Genomic DNA, 23,968 nt, shown 5'->3' on the forward strand with positions numbered 1-23,968 from the left:
TCATGTTTGAAGTCTTGCGACGTTTCGGTTTCCCCGAATCCTTTCTAAAATGGATACGATTATTATACACAAACCCGTCGGCCAGGGCGCGCACAGGCAGATACATCTTGGCTGACTATTTTATTCACGGAGGCACCCGGCAGGGATGCCCACTGTCCCCCCTGTTGTTTGTCCTGACACTGGAGCCCCTAGCGATAGCCCTCCGGGCCAGAGCGGATAGAGTGGGCATCACCATAAGGGGGACTCATAACCTGATAAAGATCTATGCCGACGATATCTTATTGTACTTCCAGGACCTGGGCGCAGACCACACACCCATTGTGACTGTCTTTGACCGCTTTGAGGCCGTGTCGGGCCTAGCAATTAACCCAGCGAAATCGGTAGGTTTTTATTTCCAAGAGTTGCGCCGACCCCCCCACATGCAATTCGGCGGATATCAGATACCGATAGCACAGACCACATTCAAGTATTTAGGCATCAACGTTTATAGATTGCCTGAAGATCAGATTGAAGGTAATATCCGAAAGGCCATTAACAATCTCCGTAGTAGTGTGACCTTCTGGACATCCTTACCCCTGTCCATTATGGGTAGGATAGCGGTCTCAAAAATGGTCATGCTTCCCCGTATGTTATACTATTTTGTGAACCTACAGGTGCTTCTCCCACAGCATATCTTTGCTACCCTGAAAACGATCCTGATCCTAGTCTGGGGTTCTGGGCGACGGAGAATAAGCCTTAGAAAGCTGCAGCTCAGCACCAGGATCGGAGGCCTTGGAGTGCCGGACCTACGGGGTTATTATTATGCAAGTCAACTACAGTGGTTGTCCCGCTGGGTGGCGGGCAGAGACCTACACGAAATTGACTTCTCGACAGACCAATTGAAGCGTGGAGAATTACATTCCCTCCTGCTGCCTGGGGCTAGGATCCCCCGTGACTGCCATCCCCTGCTATACACCGCCCTGATGTGCTGGCGAAAGGCGTCAGCGTACACGCCGGGGGTCAAACCCTACGCAGATAATATTCCTTTGCTAGGGCTACCAACACCGCAGGGGCGACTGACACAACGTAGATTGATACCCTGGACGGAGGCGGGGGTTGAAATCGTGGGCGATTTATTTGGCAACGATACATTGTTAGATCATGGTTCCTTTACACAGTCCACAGGGGCCCGTCCACGATTATACCTCCTACACGCTGCAGTGTCACACTATGTACGGAACACGTGGGCCTCACAGCGCATTAAACCTACACAACATGAGCTTGTACATCTCCTCTACTACATGGGGACGGGAGGACACTTAGTACGGTGGCTCTACGCTGGGATCAGGGGACACGCGGCTATACCACTCACTGCGCTCAGGGACACTTGGACCCAGGACACGGGAGAGGACCTGACGGATGGGGCCTGGAAAATTATCCTGGAACATCCCAGAAGAGTGTCCAGTAACGTCAAGTTCAAATTTATACAGGCAATGATACTACATAGGGCATACCTCACTCCTAAGAGGCTACATAGGATGTTCCCTGATTCTTCACAGTGTTGTCCCCGTTGTCAGACAGACTAGGCCGACCTTCTCCACATGTTGTGGTCGTGTCCCAGTCTGCGCAACTACTGGGGGACAATCTGTCATATATTGCACACGGTCACATCCCTGCGGGTCCCAGAGGAAGCGACACACTGTCTGATAGGTCATAGGAAACGTCCCAAGACCCACAGAGCCCAATTGAAGTTTTTGGACCTGTCACTGTTGTTGGCAACCAGAGTACTAACTATGAGGTGGAAGTCCGCCAGACCTCCAGGGGTGGAGATGTGGCGCTCGGACCTGTTAAAGTGGGGCGGAGCAGAGGGTGCAGTCTTGCGTAGGGAGGAAGGGAGAGGACTACGGAAATATCCAATTGCACAGGATTGGGAACGAATGCTGCTAGAGGTGGAGGAACTAGATTTGGTGCCATCACAAGCAGACACAGCATCCTAAGGAGCAGCGGGAGGGAGATAGTAGAGATGTCCGAGAGGAATTGACCAGTGCATATGCAGGTTGACCAGACGAACGTAGATAAGCTTCACTAGGTGAGAATGGTTTACCTTCTATTTGTAACGCAGACAGCTGACACTGTAGGTGGAGAGACCAGGAGACGTATGGGGTGGGCGGGGAGTTGGGTGAGACAGAGAAAGTTTAATGGTTAATTAGTACGTGACTAATACTGCAGAATTTGAAGGCAACACCTGCTAATGTATGGTCGGGCCACAATATCACAGATACTTATGTGCACTAATTTAGTTTACGGTCCTTTTGATGACATATTATAGGAGCGGCGTGTAATTGTTAACCTTTCAACTTGTCGTAGTTGCCTGGGGAGAAAACAGAAAAGACTGTACATTTCTGAAAATACATACTGATGTACACTAATATGCTTTGAAGTCGCAAATAAAGAGTTTAAAAAAAAATCCTTGGAAAGCAGCGAAATTCACTGAGTGGTGCAGCCACTACACATGTGTACATTGACATAGTATCCTGCTCTGAGCACCGTGCACCATATGGTCCACCAAGGAGTACATGGCTACACTTCTTCAGGGCTCATCACCTTGATGGCAGTGCCAAAGACCCCTTCCTCCTAGGAGGAGCCATCACTGCAGCACTACAGCCAGGCTGCCTTCAGACTAGACACATCATATTCCTAGAGGGAAAGATTGTTGTCAAGCCGGCTTGGCCAACAGGCTTCACTGTGCTCGTAATCAGAGACAGATGGCACACTGGATTTTCTGATCTCACATCATGCGTTTTCAAGCATCAAGCACATTAAAAACGACAGGGGAGAAGATGTGGCATATCAGCCAGAACTGTCAACTCTGGAATTGGGGAACCAGGTTCGAGTCTCTGCGTCTACTTAACATCTGGGGATTCTAGGTAAATCACTTGATATCCTTGTGCCTAAAAAAGAACATGTCCTTGCTTAATGTAAATGGTGCTCATGGATAGTGCTCCAGTAACTTTGGGTCTAGTTTGCGCTATCTAAAACTACAAAACAAATATACATTTCGAATGCCCTCCCAGTTAAGGCCTCTCCAAAGGTATGTAGGCGTAATTTCTGATGCTGTCAGCAACAAATCTAATGTTGCCTCATTCTCTGTGTGGAAGATGTATTACTCGTGGTCCTAGAAACAATTTAGTGTGTGGTAGGCCCTAAGTTGAGGGAGAGATTTATAAACCGCATGAGTGATAGCACCTGTATTGCTTCACTATCATTTGAAGTTCCACACGCTTGAGCAATGGATGAGTGTAACCTGAACGATGGTGTGGATTTTGAGGGGGAATCATGTTGATCAGTTGCAAATGGTTTGTAACGCATATAAAATCTGACATAGATTTTTGAACACCTGGTGCACAGCAAAAAGAACAAAAACAAGAAAAAAAAGTGCAAGCGCTATGGAGGGAATAGCAGGCAGGTGGAGTGGGAGGGGGGAAGAAATAGTACCTCAATCACAACGGGAGCAGAAGATGGGCACGGATTAACTTGATTCAATTTGTGCTTGTTCCCTGCTCCACAGAAATGATCGGAAATGACATTTTGCCTTCACTTGCCATTTAAGGAGGATATAAAAAGTGTTGTGAAGCCAACACATGGTAAGCAATGGGGGGGCTCCAGTACAATACAATAGTACAATATACAATAGTGTCTCGCAAGTGAGACATATGCGCTAGCACATGCTGTTCAGGTTTGACCCTATAAACGAGTTCCCTGATACAAACTGTTGAATTTGGCATGTCATCCAATCAAAAGGTTTGAAAAGAAGCTATTCTCTGGGGAAGGGACAAACTAATAAGAGGAAAAACAGCCATTGAATAAGAAGAAAGCAATTGGGACTGATAAAGTCAATCAGTGATTAGCAGTAGGATTATCCAAAGGTGTCTGTAGGTGAGACATGAAAAAATACCCTTCCAATTGTAAATGAAGGGGATTAGAAGAATGTCCGTAGTAGTATGTAAACTATGAATTGTACTTCACACTGAGATCACATGCCTGGACACACTGGTTTAGTTTAGAGCAAAATGGAAATCTTTGTATTCTAGTATTTGTTTTGTTTTCTCTGTATTTGCCACTGTTCAAATTATACCTAGGTGTGATTGAGATTATTTTGGGACGCATTATACATAATTAAAAAACAAGAATTGTCCTTTCTCTCGATGACAAATAGTGTTTTTGGTTGATTTCTGTGCAATCGTACCACAGTTGCGATCTTTCTTAAAGTATTTTTTTATCCGAATCAGCATTTGACAGATTCCATCTTAGAGGGTTCATCTTCTGCTTATGTATTCATAAAACTTTTGATATAAGAGAAAATGTTAATGTTTTGCTGAAATTCAAGTGATTTCCTTCATACAACCGAACACCCCCAGTTGAAATCCATGAGAAAGTACCAGCTTCTGGAGAAAATTCTAATGGGAGACCAAAACGCAATCTCACATGATGTATTTGTTTTATATTGTAATAGCCCTTTACTGTCTGCCCACTTCCTAGTCCTTGTGGAACTAAAGTTATTTGGGCTACTGAAATACTCTGCTCGCTCAGAGTCTTCTACCATGTGGGCACTACTATCATCATATCCCTTATGGTAAAAGCTTCAGTGATGCTTAGCCCTCTCCGGTTTTAACTTGTTCTTGTTTTCTCCCCTTCCGTTTTACTCCAGCCTACAATAAAGACCTCAGCACTAACAACAAGGTCTCTCTGAAGTACAGAAAGTGCTTGTAGCAATGGCAATACCCCTGTAAGATTATTGTTGATGGCCCGGGCCTTCATTTGCATTACATTGTGTGATCCCAAGCTGGTCAGGAGGCTTTCACTTTACTTTAGACCTTCAGCTGTTGAAGAAGTGTCAATTTCTTTGCACATTCACTTTGAACTCTCCTGCTTAGACAATTGGCATCCTCCTCATAGAGATTAGCTATGCTGTGCTCTGCTGACTTTAAAATACCATGTTCCTTTTCATGAAAAACATAATTCGTTGAGCCCTTGGTAGAGGGAGCTCGAAGACCCCTATAAATGCCCTTCTTTTATTTCTAATAGTGTTTGTTGATTTCCTATTTTCTACAAACTACTGCTTTCTTAAGCTTTGGGATCACACCTGTCTTAACCTGAGCAATCCAATCATTTATATGATTGCCCTTGCACAATCTGTTCGTTTAAACAGATGAACCTCACCCTGCTTCATAAAACACTACCTCCGCAGTCACCATCAGCATTGGGAGGCATTTGCTGCCTCCCTCAGCCTCCCAAAGTCCTAGGAAAGCTGTACTGGTTCTGTTCAAAGGCGTCCATGAGGCAAACTTGCTTCTTAGTAGCCCTTCCTTGTCTTGTCTGTACTGTGCTCTAGTGATATTCGGGGCTTAGTTTGCACTTAATAACTACAAACTTAAATCCATGCACATTAAGGTTATTGGCAGATTGCCAGGTGTGGGTCACGGTATATGTCCAGTTATGCTTTCTTTCCTCAGCAACCATGAATTGGCAGCAGTGGACTAATAAAGCCTCTTTAAGATACTCAACCTTGAGCGCCTGTTTGTTACAAGCTGTTGTTTAAAAGGTGTCCACATCGTTTTGTTTTACAGGTCCTGTGTCTACAAAAATGATCAAGCCATGAAAGACAGCCCAAACAAAAGTCTTCAGGAGGAGGAGCCCTGTCCCAGATTTGCACACCAGCTAGTTTATGATGAGATACACAAGGTAACAGAGCTTAAGTTCTTGATTAACTACATTGTCTTAAGCGAATACATTGCTCATATGGACCGACTACCTACTTCATCTTCTCCGTATGGGAAATGTATGCATTTGTGCAGGGAAAGTTGTTAAAAACGAAACTGTAAAAGCCTAGGCAATCTGGTAAGATATCATGAAGATTACATCCTTTTTCATCCGCCTTTCACTAGCCTCAAAATGATTTGAACATCGCATGGGTAAGTTCTGCCGCTCACTTATGTGTCTCACACAATTTCAGCATTAACATAATTATATAATGCCCGACTTCATGGCATGCGGTTCCTGTAACCGACTGATGTGGGTGACAAATCCGCACCGCGTGTGCCTCTACTGCCTTGGAGCGCACAATGACCCCAAGTTTTGCTCCGACTGCCGAACCATGGCCCCGAAGTCTTTGCGGGAACGGTCCCGAAAGCTCCTCGAGCTCTGGCAGTCAGCTCCGTGTCGCTCAATTTCCCGGCCGCATGGGAGGACGATCGACGGATCGCAGAGTCATCATCACTCCTCTACCAAGTCTTTGCACTCGGGGTCAGGTAAGTTGAAGCATAAGAAGAAGTCTCATCGCTCTTCGACTTCCCCTTATCTGCCAGCCAATGCGACAAAGGGCGCAGGTACTGCCTCTCCCGCGGCTCCACATGCGGAGCCTACAGGGTCGACTCTGGCCTTCCCGGGACCTGGAGCGACCCCTGCTCAGCTTCGTCAATTATACGAAGTGATGCATGCCATCTTTGGGCAGCCCGACTCTGCTTCGGCCCCGGCACCGCAGAGGCCGGGCCTGGATCCAGATCAGCGCCGGTCGACCTTGTAACACCTCCACCAGCGCCGCATCCACCAGCACCACGTCCGCATCTGACACCCGCTGGACCCCCTGCCGGCTTCGACCCTGGCTTCTGCCCCGATGTGGACACGGAACTGGACCGGCGTCGATGGGTACTTTTGTGCCCGTTTTCCACCCTGGCCCCTTTCAGCCAGATTGGTCAGTCAGAGGAGGATGAGAAAGACTGGGAGGGGTCTGGAGAACCTTTAACAGACCAGTTGGATTATGATTCAGACTTGAGAGAGGAATTGGGGGATGCCAGTGGTCTGGATACCTCCCCAGATCTAGGCATGTTGTCTCCTCCTACCGTGGCTACGGAGGAGGGAACATCATACAAAGTGGTGTTGATGAAAAAGGGTCAGGCAGATCAGGTCGATTACCCCTTCTCAAGGTTTGCCCGGCGTTAGCCGCCTCTCACCCAACTCTCGGTTACCAAATAAAGAGGCAGGCGCTGGAGACTGGAAGGCAGGAAACAGAAGTTTTATTCTGACGGAGCAGAACACGTCAAATCAGACAACAGGGTATCTTCTCGAGGTGCTCTAACCGCATCTCTGAGGCCTGGCCTCTTATACACAGGTTTATGGCTTTATTACATTTATGACATCCGTGGTATTGCTTTGAAGTTCACAAAGGCATCTTTGGAATCCCCGGTTCAGGCCCGTTCTCACACATATCTACAGTAGAGGTCCCCACCCAGATCACAGCATGATGACTATCGCGCAGCTGGACATTCCGTTGGGAACAGGAATGTGGGCGATCGGTCGGATTTAGGGGGGGGGGGTGAAGGCATTGATTAATCCCCGCTCCTTTGATGTGGGGTGAGGTCCTACTGTAGGGGGCAATAAACTGCATCTGCTGAGCTAAGTGATGGCCTGGGGTCAGGCCGGACAATCGGGCAGGGAGGAAGAGGTTATCAAAAGGGCCTGTTCTATGAATGAGATGAAAGAGTGAGGGGGTTCAGCACGGGATGTGGCTCGGAGGCAGGGTCGCGCTGGAGGTGCGTTTATGACCCAAGCAGGAGAGACCGGGGGTTGTCGGGGATGTTTGCGAGGCTGGGGAGTGAGGGAGAGAGAGAGAGACGCTGGCTATCGGGAGTGTGGGCAGAGAGGCCATGGCAATCAAAATGGTCGCTGCTTACGCGCACGTATGGATCTGGAAAGGACAAGATGGCGCCGATAATGTTTACGCCACAATCCAGATTTTAACAGTGTTATGTAGGGCGGCCGAGTCTCTCCACCTCGAGCTACCTACTTTGGCGGTCAGGACTCATGTCCAGACAGAGGTCCTTCAGCCGGCAGCGAGCTCTTCGGAGCTGCTGCTGCCGTTCAATGAAGCCCTAACAGACATCCTTTTGGGCACCTGTCCAGGCCCAACACTGGGGCTTCTGTGGATAGGATGATTGCCCGACGCCACCGCCCAGCATTAGACGAGCCCACTTTCCTCTTCCAACACCCCACCCCTGAGAGCTTGGTGTTCCAAGCCTCTACATCCAAAGGCGCCTTCGCTAACGATCCATCTGATAGGGAATCCAAAAATCTGGACCAACTTGGGAAGAAGATGTTTTCTTCCACCAGCTTGGGACTGCGGTTGATAAACAGCACATGTCTGTTGGGCCATTATTCCCACTCTGTGTGGAATACGGTGGCGCAAGTGCTGCCCCAGTACCCGGAGGAGGCCCGGGCTGTGCTCCCCATGCAGTTGCCGAGGGGAGAGACGTAGCGAAGTTTATCATCCGCTGTGGACTCGACACCGCTGACTCGCTGGGTATTGTCTGCTTTACGCCCTTTTCGTGGCTACGGCAGGGGCGCCCCACCATGTGCCTTGCAGGGCAACAGGCCGGCGCAATTGGTTCAGCCCCAACGTGACCGGGACATAGAAACCCCTGCTGTGGTTCTGGGGCCAGCGGGCGGGCCAGTCCACCACTGCCCCCCCTGCCTCAGCCTCCAAGCCCACCTAGTCTGACCTTTCAGGCCCACCACACGCCAGTGGGTGACAGAATTCGCCATCAGCTCCCCCACTGGTGTACCATCACGTCGGACAGGTGAGTTTTGCAGATAATCCCTCCCCTTCGAGTCTACCCCCTCCCCCTCCCAGCCATGCCACCTTAGTACCATCGAATGTTGGGGGGATCATCTGGCCCTTCTCCAACAGGAAGTTACGGCTCACTTGGCCAAGGGCGCCATCGAACGAGTTCCTGCCCCAGAAATAGGTAGTGGTTGCTATTCCCACTACTTTCCGGTGCCCAAGAAGCACAAGGCCTGTGTCCTATCTTGGATCTTAGGGACGTTGGAAGCTGGAACAAGATCACAGCCGACCAGCTCACCGCCTCCCTGAGCCAGCACCCTCCTGCCGGCTCAGCGAACCCCAGCCAGGCCGCCGACAACCTCACGAAGTGGATCAGCAACTGCGCGGACGAACTCGCCCCTCTGAGGACCCCGCCCAGCAGACCCGGCAGCAGAAAAACCCCATGGTTCACCGACTAACTCAAGAGCTCCAAGAAGAACTGCCGAGCCCTCGAGAAAGTATGGAGAAGGGAACCAACTATGGACAACATGACCACCCTCAAGCTCGCCACCCGGAAACACCACCAACTGATCCGCGCCACCAAGAAAAATACTTACAAGGACCGGCTGGACAACAACGCACACAACTGCAAGGAACTCTTCAACATCGTGAAAGAGCTCTCCAACCCCAACGCCGGAAACAACAACATCACCCCGTCGCAAGACCTCTGCAACTCCCTCGCGTCCTACTTCCACAACAAGATCGCGGACATACACAACAGCTTCAGCATCCAACCAACGCACGCCACAACCGCAGCTACGCCACCCACCACCACCCTCCGCGCCTGGACTCCGATCAGCACCGAAGACACCATCCGCACAATGAACTCCGGTTCTCCGACCGACCCCTGCCCTCACCACATCTTCAACAAGGCCGACACTGTCATCGCACCCCACCTGCGGGACATTATCAACGCCTCCTTCGACACCGCCACCTTCCCGGAGAGCTGGAAGCACGCAGAACTCAGCGCTCTACTCAAGAAACCTACAGCGGACCCCACCGAACTCAAGAATTACCGTCCCATCTCGCTCCTCCCGTTCCCGGCCAAAGTCATCGAAAAGACCGTCAACAAACAGCTGGCCGCCTTCCTCGAGACGAATGGATCCCTCGACCCCTCACAGTCTGGCTTCCGAGCCAACCACAGCACCGAGACCGCCCTCATCGCTGCCACCGATGACATCCGAACCCTGATGGACAACGGAGAAACAGCGGCCCTCATCCTCCTGGACCTCTCCGCGGCATTCGACACTGTCTGCCACCGCACCCTAGTGCAGCGCCTCGGCAACATCGGAATCCAGGAGAAGGCACTGGAATGGATCACCTCCTTCCTAGACGGAAGAACACAGAGAGTCCGCCTACCACCGTACAAATCAGAGGCCACCGAAGTCATCTGCGGCGTCCCTCAAGGATCCTCGTTGAGTCCCACCCTCTTCAACGTCTACATGAGCCCCCTCGCGGCCATCGCACGCCAACACAACCTCAACATAATCTCCTACGCCGACGACACCCAGCTGATCCTCTCCCTGACCAACGACCCCGCCACCGCCAGAGCCAACCTGCACGAAGGGATGAGAGATGTAGCCGAGTGGATGACGACCAACCGCCTGAAACTGAACTCAGACAAGACGGAGGTCCTCATCCTGGGCTCCTCGCCCTCCGCCTGGGACGACTCCTGGTGGCCCCCCACCCTGGGCGTCCCCCGCATCCGAAGAGCGACAACAGGAGGAAGGTCCTTCTCCTACCTGGCCGCCAAGACCTGGAACTCCCTCCCAACCGACCTGCGCCTGACCCAAGACCACCTCTCCTTCAGGAGGAAGCTCAAGACCTGGCTGTTCGAGCAGTGACGGCACCCCCCCCCTCCTAGCGCCTTGAGACCCTACGGGAGAGTAGTGCGCTCTATAAATGTCTTGATTGATTGATTGATTGATTGATTGACGTCAACCACTTCCTCCGGAAGGAGAAGTTCAAAATGTTGTCCCTGGCTCAGATCCTGTCTGCCCTCGACCCAGGATACTGGATGGTAGCGTTCAACTTGCAGGACGTTTATTTTCACATCCCCATCCTGCCGGCCCACCGCGTTACCTGCGGTTCCCGGTAGGCCATGAGCACTTTCAGTTTACCGTGCTCCCCTTTGGCCTTACCAGCGCCCCTTGAGTGTTCACAAAAGTGATGGCGGTGGTTGCAGCTCATCTGCGTAGATCAGGGATTCCAGTCTTCCCCTGTCTAGATGACTGGTTGTTAAAGGCGGGCTCACCCCAGGCAATCGTTTCCCACCTCCAGACTACAGCCGACCTCCTGCATTCGCTGGGGTTCTCCATCAGTGTGCCGAAGTCACACTGGAGTCCCTCTCAGAAGCTTCTCTTCATCGGAGTGGTTCTGCACACAACGCAGTTTCGGGTCTATCCTCCTGAACAGTGACTCCGGGATATTCGGGCTATGATTCCGATCTTTCAGCCTCTATCCCAGGTTTGAGCCTAAGGCCTCCTGCATCCTGCTGGTGGATCATGCCAGGTGGAATATGCAGGCACCGCAGTGGGACCTGAATTCCCAGTGGGCACAGCATCAGGGGAACTTGTCCGATTTTGTCCAGATCTCGGAGGGCACTGCACGCCAACTGCAGTGGTGGATCACGAACCAGGATTGGGTCGACGGCAATCCCTCTCCCTTCCTCAACAAGAGTTCACGGTGGTGACCGATGCATCACTTCTGGGACGAAGCAGCCACATGGGGGAGGCGGAGATCAGAGGCCTCCGTCTCTGGTGGAGTTCAGGCTCCATATTAACCTTCTGAAGCTTTGGGCGATTCGTCCTGCACTTAAGGCATTCCTTCCCTCTGTCTGGGGTAGATTAGTGCAGGTGTTCATGGACAACACCACTGACATGTGGTATTTAACAAACAGGGCAGGGTGGGGTTGTGGACCCTATGTCAAGAGGCTCTCCGTCTCTGCACATGGCTGGAACATCAGGGCATTCCCTGGTGGTTCAACACCTGGCAGGTTCTCTGAACTCCAGGGTGGCCAAACTTAGCCACAGGTGCATGATGGATCACGAATGGTGTCTTCACTCGGAGGTGGTGCAAGGTCTCTTTTAACAGTGGGGAGAGCCTTGGTTAGATCTATTCGCCACCGAAGAGTAACCCGCAATGTCAGCAATTCTGCACATTGAAATTTCCAAGGCTCATTCGCTGAGCAACGATTTTCGTCGCAAGTGGAGTTGCAGTCTTGTATATAATAATAATAATAATAATCTTTATTGCATGATTAATTAAAATCTTTGCAATTTCTCAGTAAAACAAGAAGGAAGCAGTAGTATAAATATAATGATTTTGCAAGCAATTAAAAACACTTTTGGAAAAATTAAAAAAAAAATAAGAAAAGAGAAAAGAAAAATAAAAGAAAACATGCAGCTAATACAATGCTGTCCATTAATAGAAAAGGTCCTTTGCAATCAGTAGTGACTTTAGTTATCTGAAGAAAATGGTCTTAGAATGCGAAAACAAGTCACAATAGTTCAAGTTTAGTTAGTGGCCTCTGGATTTAGGGCCATGTTGGCTATTTTCATAAAGCGCACTAGCCTGCTGGCTAATTGAATATCTTCTCCCTTGAAGCTCATCAGCAGAGCTTGTCTGCAAGTGCGCACACGTCTTTGATTCCAAAGCTGTGTAAGTAGGTTTTTTCGGGCACTATCTAGAGCTTTACAGCTACACAGCAGGTGCAGGACGTCCTCCTTTGCGTTATCACAGAGCCTACACTTGGGGTTACAGTCCAATCGCTTCCAAGGGGGGAGATGTACTTTGGATGGTATTACCCCCATCCTCAACCGTAAAAAGTCTTCCTTCGCTTTCCTTGAAAAGCTGGTGCTGAGATATGGCTGTGGTGAGGCGCTGATGTAGCCTTGAATTACAAACCACCCATGGGACCTCTTGGTTAGTGCTGCTTTGTCCTCTCCCAACAAGATTATTTTAACAGATTTGTTGACAAGGCGCTTGAAGCAATTGTGTGTGCAACTCGAGACCCAGAGATCTTTTAGCACAAGGGAGTTAATGGCTGCTTGAAGGTACACCATTGCGGGGGAGTTCTTGTTTGTTTCCATCTCTTTCCAGAGATGAGCATTCAGGGAGTCTATTTCAGCGTTCTTTACTTTGTACCAGCATTTTACGTAAGCGCCTTTACGTGCAATTTGCTGCTTCTGTAGGCCAAACTCGAGCCTTAGCTGTGCTGGGGAGGTGTATGGTGGGAGCGTGAATGGTATTCGCAATGTTTTGCTGACCACGTTGTCTAAGATAATCTCGTCCTTCCCTCTCATACATTCACTACCATATGTTATTGACGGCAGCAATTTCGCACGAAATAAGTCTAGCAAGGGGGTTAAGTTTGGGCCCGTTATTTTGTTTTTGATGCTTTTTAATGCAATGGCCAGTGAAATCCCTCTGTTCCTTATTGCTGTTTCTTGTCGCTTGAAGGAGCCATTTGAATCAAAAATTATGCCCAAATAATTGTATTCTTGAACTATTTCCATTTTGTTGTCCTGAAGAGACCATTGGAATACTTGCTTTTTTGATTTTTGGTTTAGTACCATCACCTGTACTGTGATTGCAAGCCTACTGGTGTTTGACTGATTAGTATCAGGTCGTCTGCATATAGCAGGTTGGACAGCGTAAAACTCCCTAGCTTTGGGGCATGGTGGTTGCAGTTATCCAGATCTTTGGAGAGGTCGGACATAAAAAGGTTGAACAGGGTCGGTGCGAGAACGCACCCCTGTTTCAGCCCTTTAGTAGTTGGAATTTCTTTGGACAGACAGTTGCCGGCCCCCAGTTTTACTTGGATCCATGTATCTGTGTGTAGCAACATCTGTATTTTCAGCAATTTGTGGTCCACTCCCCACCTTGAGAGTTTTGCCCATAGTTTTCCTCTGTCAACGCTGTCAAATGCAGCTGAAAAGTCGATGTAACACACTTATAGTGGCTTTTTCTGTTTGATAGTAGCATCTGTCAACAAGGAAAGGGCTAAGATATTTGTCGTGGTGCCCAGATTTTTTTGAAAGCCAGTCTGATTGATGGGGATCAGTTTTTTGCGTGACGCCCATGCTGTTAGTTCTTCCAAGAGAAGCCCCGAGAAGTATTTAGCGTCTATATCTATAAGGGCTATGAGCCTATAATTCTTTGCCTCGTTCTTGTTGCCCTTTTTGTAGATTGGGGCAATTATTGAACCCCTCCAGGAGGATGGGAGTTGTTCGGTCCTCCAGGTTTCCACAAAAAGGGGGAGCAGTTGTTCAGCCCAGTAAGTTGGATCTTGCTTATAGAGGATGGGAGGAATTCCATTTGGACCTGGAGCTCCCTCCTTCCGACCTTTCGCGATTCGACCCTTTAACTGGGCGATTGAGCCTGGGAAGTTAGACTCTTCGACTAGAGGCTTTGGAGCCATCAGGTTTGCTTGACAGAATTTTGGGCTTTGTTGGTTTTTGCATTGGCCTTCGTCATTGAAGTGTTTAAAGAGAAAATCTGCCCATGTGTCCTCAGTGATGTAGGAGTTCACGCCACGGGCGTTCGGATTCTCTATTATATTGATAGTTTTCCAGAATCTTGCGCTGTTGTTTTTTGAATCATACAGCAGTTTGGCCCAAGTTTGTTCAGTGGACTGCTGCTTGATTCGCCACAGGATTTTGTTCTTTTGACACTTTAATGATCTCAGGTTGGTCAATAGGCTGGTATCACTCCTAGCGTTCCGCAGCTCACGGAGTGTTCTATTTATGGCCGTTTTTATTGCCCTTAAATTAAGGAATAGAAGAGTATGAGATTGTGTTTTTGAGTCACTACTGGTACGGGTAATTGTTTGTTGGCCTGTCCGTATGTCGTTTTCTCGAGAGAGATTGGACTTAACATTCAAACAGCCGAAGGTTTTCAAGAAGGTCTCCCAGGCAGTAATATGACCAACATTCGAGTCTGCAACACTTTCCCAGCACAGCTTCGCTTCTTTTGCTAGTCGCTCCGGGTCATTGATATTGCACTTAATTCTTTTACATTTTGTTGTGGTCAGTAACTTTGGGCCATTGGTGGGAAATGTTAGAGCTGTCCCTTGAGCCCTTAGTGTCAATTCTTGCTGGAGATGGTCACTGCAGTCGAGTGTGCCTATTTTGAAGGCTTGAACTAATGTAAACATTGAAAAAGATAGGAAGGTGTAGTCGATCCCCGAGCTGGCGGACGTGTTGTGAAAAGTTGCCGCTTGTGGTCTGTCCCCCGGCGATCGGCCATTTATCGAAATCAGGCCCAGGTTTGATAAATATTCCATTAATCTTTTTGATAGATTTGTCAAACTGCCCCATGGACACACTTCCAGTGTGGGAATCCCCCTGGTCAGCAGATGTTCTTCCATTGGCGGATTCTTACCAGTTGACTTCGAAAGGAACATATTAAAGTCTCCTGAGACAATAAGGTTCGAGTTTTCCACTTCTGTTATTAATTTAGTCAATTCTGTCACCAGGTGTTTCGCCCCACTTTTTTTGCCTTTTGGGTGCAGGTAGATGTTAACCAGGGTTAGTTCCTGCCTAATGGTTCCTGATGTTTTTATTTCCAGCTGGACTGCAATGATCCCGTTTTCTATCCCCGAAGTGTTTTTATTGAGAAGTTCTTTTGCATTATTTATTGTTTGTATCGAGGTGAATATCATTAAGCCACCTTTCTCGTGGCCAAACTTTGAAATTCTCCTTGCTGGGAGGTGAAATGTTTTGTAGCCTTGTAGATGAAATGGTTCTGCTAACCAGGTTTCCTGTAACAAAATTAGATCATACTGCTGGAAGTATGACAGTAGATCTTTATTTGACGTTTTTGATCCTAATCCGTTTATGTTCCAGGAACACAGTTTTAGTAACGGCTTTGTGTTTGGGGTGCAGCTGTTTCTCTCGTCAAATTGTCAATGAACAGACAGTCTGATGTTGATTGTTTTTGCAATCCAGTCCCATTCTTGATATGGGATCCTTTTTTTTTCCGGAGGGGGTGCTCCGGTCTTTCGTTCAACTGAGCTTTCGCGTGCTCCTCTCAATATAGATTTTCTGAGTATGTCTGGCTGGCGATTGCTCGTGGTTGAATTAACTTTTTCTTGGAGATTGCGGAGTAGTGGAACCGGATATCCCGGGGTGAGGTATGGTTTAATTCGAATCCCCCATACTTTTAGTTGATTTTCTTCCTTTAGGATTTTCTTCCCCAGTTCTCCTGTGTTCCAAATTGTTTTTGTTATTTCCTGCTCAGATAGATGTTTGATTGTGGTAAATTCAACAGTTTCCAAGTTTTGGGTAGTGCGTGTGCTTAAGGATGCAATCGAGTTCAACACTCGAAGGATATTGCTCCGGTTTAGAATATCCTCACGGCCTTTAGATCTGTAGTCGGGAATGAAGAGTATTGTTTTATACTCGTCATCAGTGGTAGCCTCCTGTCGTTGTTCATGGTTTATTACACCTTCCCAACTTTGATGTCTATCATAAGCTTGTAAACCCTGCTCTCTCTCATTTGATGGGCCCAAATTAGCTGTTGAGTCGCAGGGATCATATTTGTGATTCTCCAGTGATGGTCCAGGTTTTGTCATGAGAGCTATGTTTTTGACTGGTCCGGAGACTTGTGCTCTCCGGATCAGTGATTCCGTGTCAAACTTTACATTGGGTTCTTTTTTACTGACTGTCGAAAAAATGCTGGTAGCCGGATTCCAGGGGTTAGATCCTTCAATAGGTTGGGCGACCAAATTGTGAGATGAAGGTGGACCCACCATCTGGGGAAGTATGGGGGGTTTTGTACTTTTATTCGTCGCCCCCGAGTCATCTCATTTTCGATCTTCTTCGTCTGACCCCTTTATGGTCTGTGCTTCTATATTCTTGCTCTTTGGGGAGGTTGCCTCTGGACCTATGAGAGCGGGAGCGGGCTGGGTATTCTCCCCAGCCCTGGGGCTTGTATTGACCTTCATACTTCCTTGATCCTTCTCTAGTTCTGTCAATGATTTGTTTACTTCTAGAAAATAATTTTTAATGGAGCCTGTCTTGTTTCTCCCTTTTCTCTTCATTTTCCTTCTTTGTTTAGCCGACATTAGACTGGTACCCGGTTGATCCTTGCTTTCGGCGATTGTGGGTTGCTCTCTAATCTTGACCTGCTGGAGTTCTTCTTGCCGGTGGGCGGGTGGGCATCCTGCTTGTTGAAGTCTCAATTCATTCGAGTCCTTGAGTTGGCCATTTGATTTGTTTAGGACCATACTAGAGTTGAGAGTGGACACGACCTCCGTTTTTTTCCTTGCTTCAGAGTCTGGAATTTTCCTCTCCTCGCTTGCTGTTACCCACGCTTCTCTTTGTAAGTTGTTTACGGACTTGAAGTCTGTTAAAAGTTCACTCATTACGTCTGGTAAGATAGATAGTTTGACGATAATAGAATAACATGTACAGCTCGGTGGGCTGATTGTGGTTTGTGATTGAGCTCTTTTGATCAGCTCATTCAAATCAAGTAACTTAGTGTCGATATTAATGACATGAGTGGTCAAGCGGGAGAGCAAATTTAGTTGGATGTCCATTTTATCCGAATGGTATTCCATTGCTTTTGTCACGAGATTCATGGTGTTTAGAAGTGACGCCCAGAGACCGCTCTCTTCTGTCTTTTGAGCCTTTGGTAGGAAATCTGGATTGCTTTCTATGTTTTCAGGCGGTATAGCCCCTTTTCCCTGAGAGTATGTATCCACCATTATCTCCCATTCTTCAGTTGTCAGGGAAAATGAGTTGATTCCAAGTTCCCCCGGCGACCGAACCTGCTGTTTGTTGAAGGCAATCTTTTCTGGAGAAACAGTTTTGGTTTGTTGCCAGTTTACATTTGTGTTTGCAATTAGGGTTTGTTCTGTGCATTGGTTGTGGATCGAGCCCCCGCCGTTTTCTTGCTCACTGGTTGTGTTGGCGCTCTCTTGTCTATTTGATAGGTGATGGCGTATTGAGGTTGGCTTGTTTGTAGCTGCTGGGCCCAAGTGCAGGATTGTAATTGAATCTGAGAGCCTAGCTTGAGTTAGGGTATTTAGTTTCAGCACATCGCTGGTTGCACTAATTAGTGGGGCCCGCTCAATCCGGCTTGTGCCACAGTGGCTGGATCGAGGTGAAGTAATTTGCTCCAGGGCTTGCTCAAAGGGCACCAACTCCGATTTTTTTGCTGGTATGGAGTGGTGAGATTGATGTTGTGGTGAAGGTTGTTTTAAGAGATCATAGCGCTCATAGAGAGATATCTCTTTGCCTTGGGCGTCGTGCTCGCCAGCTCCAAGGCCTCTTTTTACACTCGCATCCATGTCGGCCTCTGATGAGTTGATTTGCCGCGTGGGTTTTACTCCATCGTTCTCAGTACACTCAACGATGTTTGCTGCTGCAGTTGGTTTAAAGGTAGAGTCCCAGTAGGACTGTGCTTGACTTTCGTTGTCCAGGAGAGTTGCCAATGTCGATACAAGCTGCTCATGTGGTTTAGCACTGCCCCAGCGTCTTTTACAAAGGCAAATTTGGTGTAGATTTTCGGTTGGAAGCAGGGATTTTTTGGTTTTTGCATGATATGAGTTTGTGGGTTGGTCTGATCTGGCACCGGACCCTCTACTCCCGTGTCCCTGGCCAAAGTGACTAGGATATCATCCTCGAGAGTTTTGCCAGGTTTCAAATGACTTGTTGATTTCTCCAGACTATCAGAAGGTACCTTGAGTATCTTGCTTTTCTTCTTCCGGTTGGTCACTACTGATGAAACGCTCCTTCTTTCTTTGCCCGATCTCGTGGTGCCTGCTGGGCCTGCTGTGAGGGGTTTGGGTTAGGCTTGCTGTATGGGGGTTAGATTAGGCTATATTGGACTAGACTAGATGAGTGACCCGCGCACAGTCCTTTCAGCCCTTTCAGGACACTCAGCTATCACCCCGCAGCACCCCCTGTCCCCCTTCTGCCTTTCGCTGTGTGCTTCTCACTAGTAGTTAATGGAGGGCGTTACGGAATGCTCACAAAATCCTTGGAGAGTTTGGCAAATCGCAGGCTCCTTAATAGTGCTGTAATGCTAAAATGCTGAGATGCCTCCTTGTGAGGGGAGTCCGTGCAAGTTAATGGCTTGTAAAAACCTGAGGCGGGTCGGGGGCAATCGATATTTGCCCGGCGGTATTGCCTCTGTGACCCTCTAGTTATTTAATCAATGAAGAGGCAGGCGCTGGAGACTGGAAAGCAGGAAACAAGGTTTTTATTCTCTCCGGAGGAGAACACAACGAAACGGACAGAAGGTATCGTTCTGAGGTGCTCTAACTGCATCCCTGAGGCCTGGCCTCTTATACACAAGTTTATGACTTTATTGTACATTACACATTCATGTTAAAGCTTTGATGTATGAAAAAGACATTCCCGGAACTCCCTTTGAGCCCGTTCCCACACACATTTACAGTCGAAGTCCCCACCCTAGTCACAACAGGTGATGAGTATCACGCAGCTGGATATTCCGCCGATTCACGGAATGTGGGGGTTTGATCGGATCTCATGGAGTGGGGGCTTTGATCAACCCGGGGATCCTTTGATGGGGGAAGCTTTCTATTGTACGGGGAGGGGCAAGGGATGGTATCGGCAGAGCTGGGTGTCGGCCTGGGAACGGGGAAGACAAAACGGGCACACGGGGAAAAAAGGGGGTTTGCATCTAAGGGCCGGAGATCATGAAAGGGAAGCAGTGAGGTGTCGCGCTGGGAACAGGATGAGGGCCTGGGGCAGAGCAGCGCCGAAGAGGGGTTTATGACTCAAGGCAGGTGCAAGCAGGGGGTGGTCAGCGTGCAGGCTTAGTGAAGGCGAAAGGCTATGTCAGGGGCCAGCGGCATGCAAAAGGGTTCGTTCTGATCGGGGCATCTAACAAAATGGCGGGCGCGCACGACAAAAGTGTGGCATCAGGGGGAGAGGCAAGATGGCGCAGATAATGTTCACCGAAACGTACTAATTTTCAACAGTCCTCCCTTTAACATATTCAAGACATCTTGCTGGTTCATTTTCTATTCGGTTCTATTGTGGTGGGCATGAGAAAGAAAACGGTAGGAACCCTAGATGAAAAGAGTCGTAAACAATACATTTTAACATTTCTAGTTTTTAGGAGGTGAGCCTATTTGATAAACTTTGATCAATTTGTCTAGCAGGAAAGTCATAGAAATGCAATACAAAAACGATTCTGTAGCGTGAGCAGCAAGTATCTTTCATACTGGCAGGTGATTACATATATATCAGGTTCGGATTGGAGCATGATCAATACAAGGGCGGCTGGGAGAGAAATGAGGTCTAGCAGAAACGGCGATTGGGGACGTCAAATGTTCTTTGCTGCCTTTCGTTGGCGCTGTTGAGCACCGGCGGTGGAGCTACGAGTCCAGCTCGGTTCTAAGTTCTGCGTTGCAGGGCACGACCCTTTCCTCGCGTTCCTGGTCGGAAAGGTCCCTTTCGCCCTGTGTCCTTTGAGGTGATTGTCAGAAAGTTCAGATGGAAGAAGAGCGTTCAAAACAGTCCATAGGGTAGGTCAGAGGAAAAGGGGGATGGAGCAAGGCCAAATTAGGAACAAACTAGGGGAACGAGAGACTTCCAATAGGCGAGCGTGTGACCGAATTCAGAGAGCGGGGACTTGTCGACAGACACTGGACATCGAGCAGGGGCATCAGGTCGACCCTTTCTTCTCATGTTGTCGAAAACAGTGCCTCGTCCTGCAGCTCTTTTCTGTCGTGGTCTCGCCTTGGCTAATGTCGCAGGTGTTCCTCAGTCTGCAGTCAGGCCTCGTGCTCCCACATCCGGTCCTTCTCTCCTCCAACAGCAGTACCCTTAAACAAGTTCGAAAAGACAGTCTTTAGAGAATTTGCAGATGAAGATAATCAAAAAGTCTATTTCTCTCCCAGCTCCAGGCAAAGAATGAAAATGCCCGTTATATTGGTGTTCACAACTGGCATATGAATGACCGGAGACGGGCTTGTTGGATTTACTATGACTTTCCTTTACAATTATTTACTACGCAGGTATTTTGCCGGGAGACGAACATGGCTAAACATTTCCTTTCTATTGATGCATCCTGCTTTTCAACTACTACGGGGTTCATTTTGATGATTTCTTTACCTTGGACTAGTCTGTTAACCTTGTAAAACATCATTCTGGATCCTACGTAACCTTTTACAGCCCGATTACTTAATTAGGAAGGACAGGGGTTTTATGGGAAACAACCAGGGACATAGGAAACTTGTGGTAAGGGCATAAATCGACCCATCTCTCACAACCGGAAATGAGGGGTAGTTTCATAATTCCAGTTTTTGGGCGGCTGATACAGGGGGGTAACAGGGGTGATCTTTTTCCTGGTTTGGGTATTGCGACAATTCGGGGAGGGGAGGGTCGCGTATTCTGAGGTCCTTGTTTTATACCATAGGAGCCGTCGACATGTAGTTCCCTTATTTCGGGCCAGATTAGGGAACCTCTGTCGTCTTACCTGTCCTTTCCCTTACGGCCCAACCTCGGTTCATTGGCTTCTAGCGGAAAAGGAGAGGTAATGACGCGGTCTCAGGGTGATTGTATTAAAGACAAGTTTTTGTGCAAATACTGACGGTATTTGAAGCCAATTAGGTGGTGTGCTAGGGGTGGCAGTCTGCCAATTTCGGGGCTAATCACTCGGAAGAGTGGGAGTAAAAAAATAGAGGGAGAGAGAGAGAGAGAGAGAGAGAGAGAGAGAGAGAGAGAGAGAGAGAGAGAGAGCGTAACGGCAGGCTAAATAGTACACGTGCAACAGAGAGGGTGGCAGTGTATTCAAGAAAGGCTATTTAGTGCATTACGCAGTAAAGGGCATTCACGGGTCTGCGTTAGGATCTTGTAATCATGCAGTTTGAGCATTAGACAGGGTAGAGGGGACGTGCTTTGAGAAAAAGGAAAGAAGAAAGGAGGTACCATGTTGTCGCACTTCTCGCATTCTCGGTCCTTCGACCAGTTGGGTCGACGCCTCAGTCACACACACACATTCCCTCATAGTTTCGCATCATACGTGACATGGGTTCATTCGTCCAGTCTGGTTTAAGGGTGATCACTTTTTATCAGGTTGTGCTAATTTTTCGGGTTTGTTCGATACGTGAGTGGTCTGCAGGCGTGCTTAGACACCACCTTGCGGCGCTAGTCCGCTTCGTGTATTAGACATGGCGAGGCTTCGGATCTTCGCCACACCTCGGCTGTAATTTCTGATGTAACCTGCAGAGGGAGGAAAAAAGGGGGTGGGGGAGACAGCGTTCGCGCACATTCAAATACATGGATTCATAAGTCCTTTACTTACCTCTTACTCGTCTTTCCTCTTCGGGGCAGGGTCCCCGGGGATATGGTTTCTGGAGTCGGGGGGGGTAGTGTGTCCATATAGGTCGTGGGCGGGGAAACGTAAAAAAGGAAACCAGAGGTGCCTGGTGCGAGGTATCTAGTCAAAGGATGTATCTCACTATCGGGATCCTTAAACCTCTTTCAACGCTGTGGCGTTCTAAGGTTCTTCGGTTCTTGGGTCAGCTCCGTTCCCTGGTACTTTGGAACGTTGTACTTTATAACATTTACATTATTTCATTTCACCCTCCCTTTACATTCCTTCATTTACACCGTTCGTTTTACCCATCCTTGGAAGTCAAGGTCTTCCCCTACGCGAGAGTTCATGGGTCAGTCGCGTACTTTGAAGGCGGAGTGTCGTGTTGTCGATCCGATCCGTCCTCCAGGGCTGGGCAACCATCTTCTTTTAACCTTAAAGAGAGAGCAGAGTAGGGTGCACAGAAAAGAACTTTCCCACCGACCCCATATTTTTAAAATAAAGCATGCAATACCCGTCCATAGTTTCAAAAACTTTATTTTGCAAAATCATTTCAGCATGAGGATTATGAGGGTGCGGTCGTATTTGGCCGGTCGTGGCAATGGCTAAAGTGCGTACAGTGGGGGGGTGTCGTTTGCAGCAATAAAAACATCGGAAAGTTTTACTCATTCATTTGTAAGAGACTAAAACGTCTATTAATTGGCTGGGGGTTCGGGGGCATTTATTTTCATAATTTAGAAGCATAATCATAATAGTGGTAATCAGATTTCCTATATGCATACCGTACGTGAGCGTCGTAAATGAGGTTTACATCAGTTATAAAAATATAATACATTGTACATTTGTAATCAACATTTGTAACGGGGATCCTTTCGTACTGTTCGTCGAGTGAGTTCTCCTTGTCTTTTCTAGCCAAGTGTACAAAGGATCATATAAAATCTTAGAACATCAAGTTTATATTAGTGCGAAGGAACACCACGAGGTGTTCGTAAGTTCCGATTGATACCAGCGCCATTTTGGGCGGGGCCGGCTCAGTCCGGAAGCAGCATCAGGGGGGAAATGTTTCCCATTACTGGCAGTTTGGACCAGAGTCCTTTTCGGCAGTTCTAGAATTCATGCTAACAGAAGGAGTGGCAATGTCATGTTTGTTTCGTTGGCGATCAAGGCAGCCGTCCCTTACCGGAAGCCTGCAAAGGCCGAAGGTTCCGCCGGGGACCTTTGTAGGATCTTTAAGGCTGCGGAGATGCTGTCGGAGATGGGGGCTCGTGCTCCAAGGGGCAAATGTTCGAGTTATATTGCTGGTCAAAGTTACTCTAGTGGCCGGGGCCCGCCTTCCAGCGGACCCAGACGCCATTTTGAGGCCCTACAGGGGCCACTCTCGTCGAGTTTGCAAGAGTGGGAGAGATCCTTCGGAGTGGAAGGAAGAGGTCTCTGTTTTGTGAAAGCGGGACGTTCGGCTGGGGTGCAGCTGTGATGCCCCCACCTGGGGGGCGAGGGAGACTGGTTCGCATCGTCTCCTTCTCCCGGTGCACTCCAGGCCGCTCCTTTTCATCGCCCCGCATGAAGGTTTCTCCACATCCGGTGTTCCCCAAGACCTGTGCTCGGTGCTGTGGGAGTATGGCCACCATTGCACGTTCGGTGCTGCGCAAGTACTGGGGTGCCACCATGGTGTGTTCGGTGCTGTGGAAGTATTGGCACCATCGCCTGACTGGGGGTGTTCGGCGTCGGGCCGGGGGCTGGGAAACCTCCTATCGGTGGAGGTGGGAGAGGCTCGTCCGCGTCGCCTCTCCCTCCCAGCCCAACTTGGACAAATTGTTGTGGAGGTACGTGCAGGACATCCCGCCGTCCAGGGCTGCTGCGGCTGTGACGGAAGAGAAAAGGAAGAGGTGCCTCGTTCTTCTCTGGACATGTGGCGGGACTGCTTAAGTCTATCCAGGCCCGTTGCGGCTGGCCGAGGAGACATGTGGCGGAACTACCTACAACTGCCCAGGCTGCTGGCTCCTGCCTCTCCTCCGGCTCCCCCATACGTTAAGATTT

At 48.7% G+C, this 23,968-nt stretch overlaps 1 protein-coding gene across 2 annotated transcripts in view; it reads left to right on the forward strand.

Moving 5' to 3' along the window:
• Nucleotides 1-23,968, forward strand: part of MKLN1 (muskelin 1) — a 785,750-nt gene that overhangs the window by 666,406 nt on the left and 95,376 nt on the right. For both annotated transcript variants that reach the window (XM_078677414.1, XM_078677419.1), the window contains exon 14: nt 5,607-5,721. In XM_078677414.1, coding sequence (XP_078533540.1) covers nt 5,607-5,721 — 115 coding nt within the window. The remainder of the gene's footprint in view (nt 1-5,606; nt 5,722-23,968) is intronic.

Source organism: Lissotriton helveticus, chromosome 1_1 (assembly GCF_964261635.1).
Source record: "Lissotriton helveticus chromosome 1_1, aLisHel1.1, whole genome shotgun sequence".
NCBI classification, from domain to species: domain Eukaryota; kingdom Metazoa; phylum Chordata; class Amphibia; order Caudata; family Salamandridae; genus Lissotriton; species Lissotriton helveticus.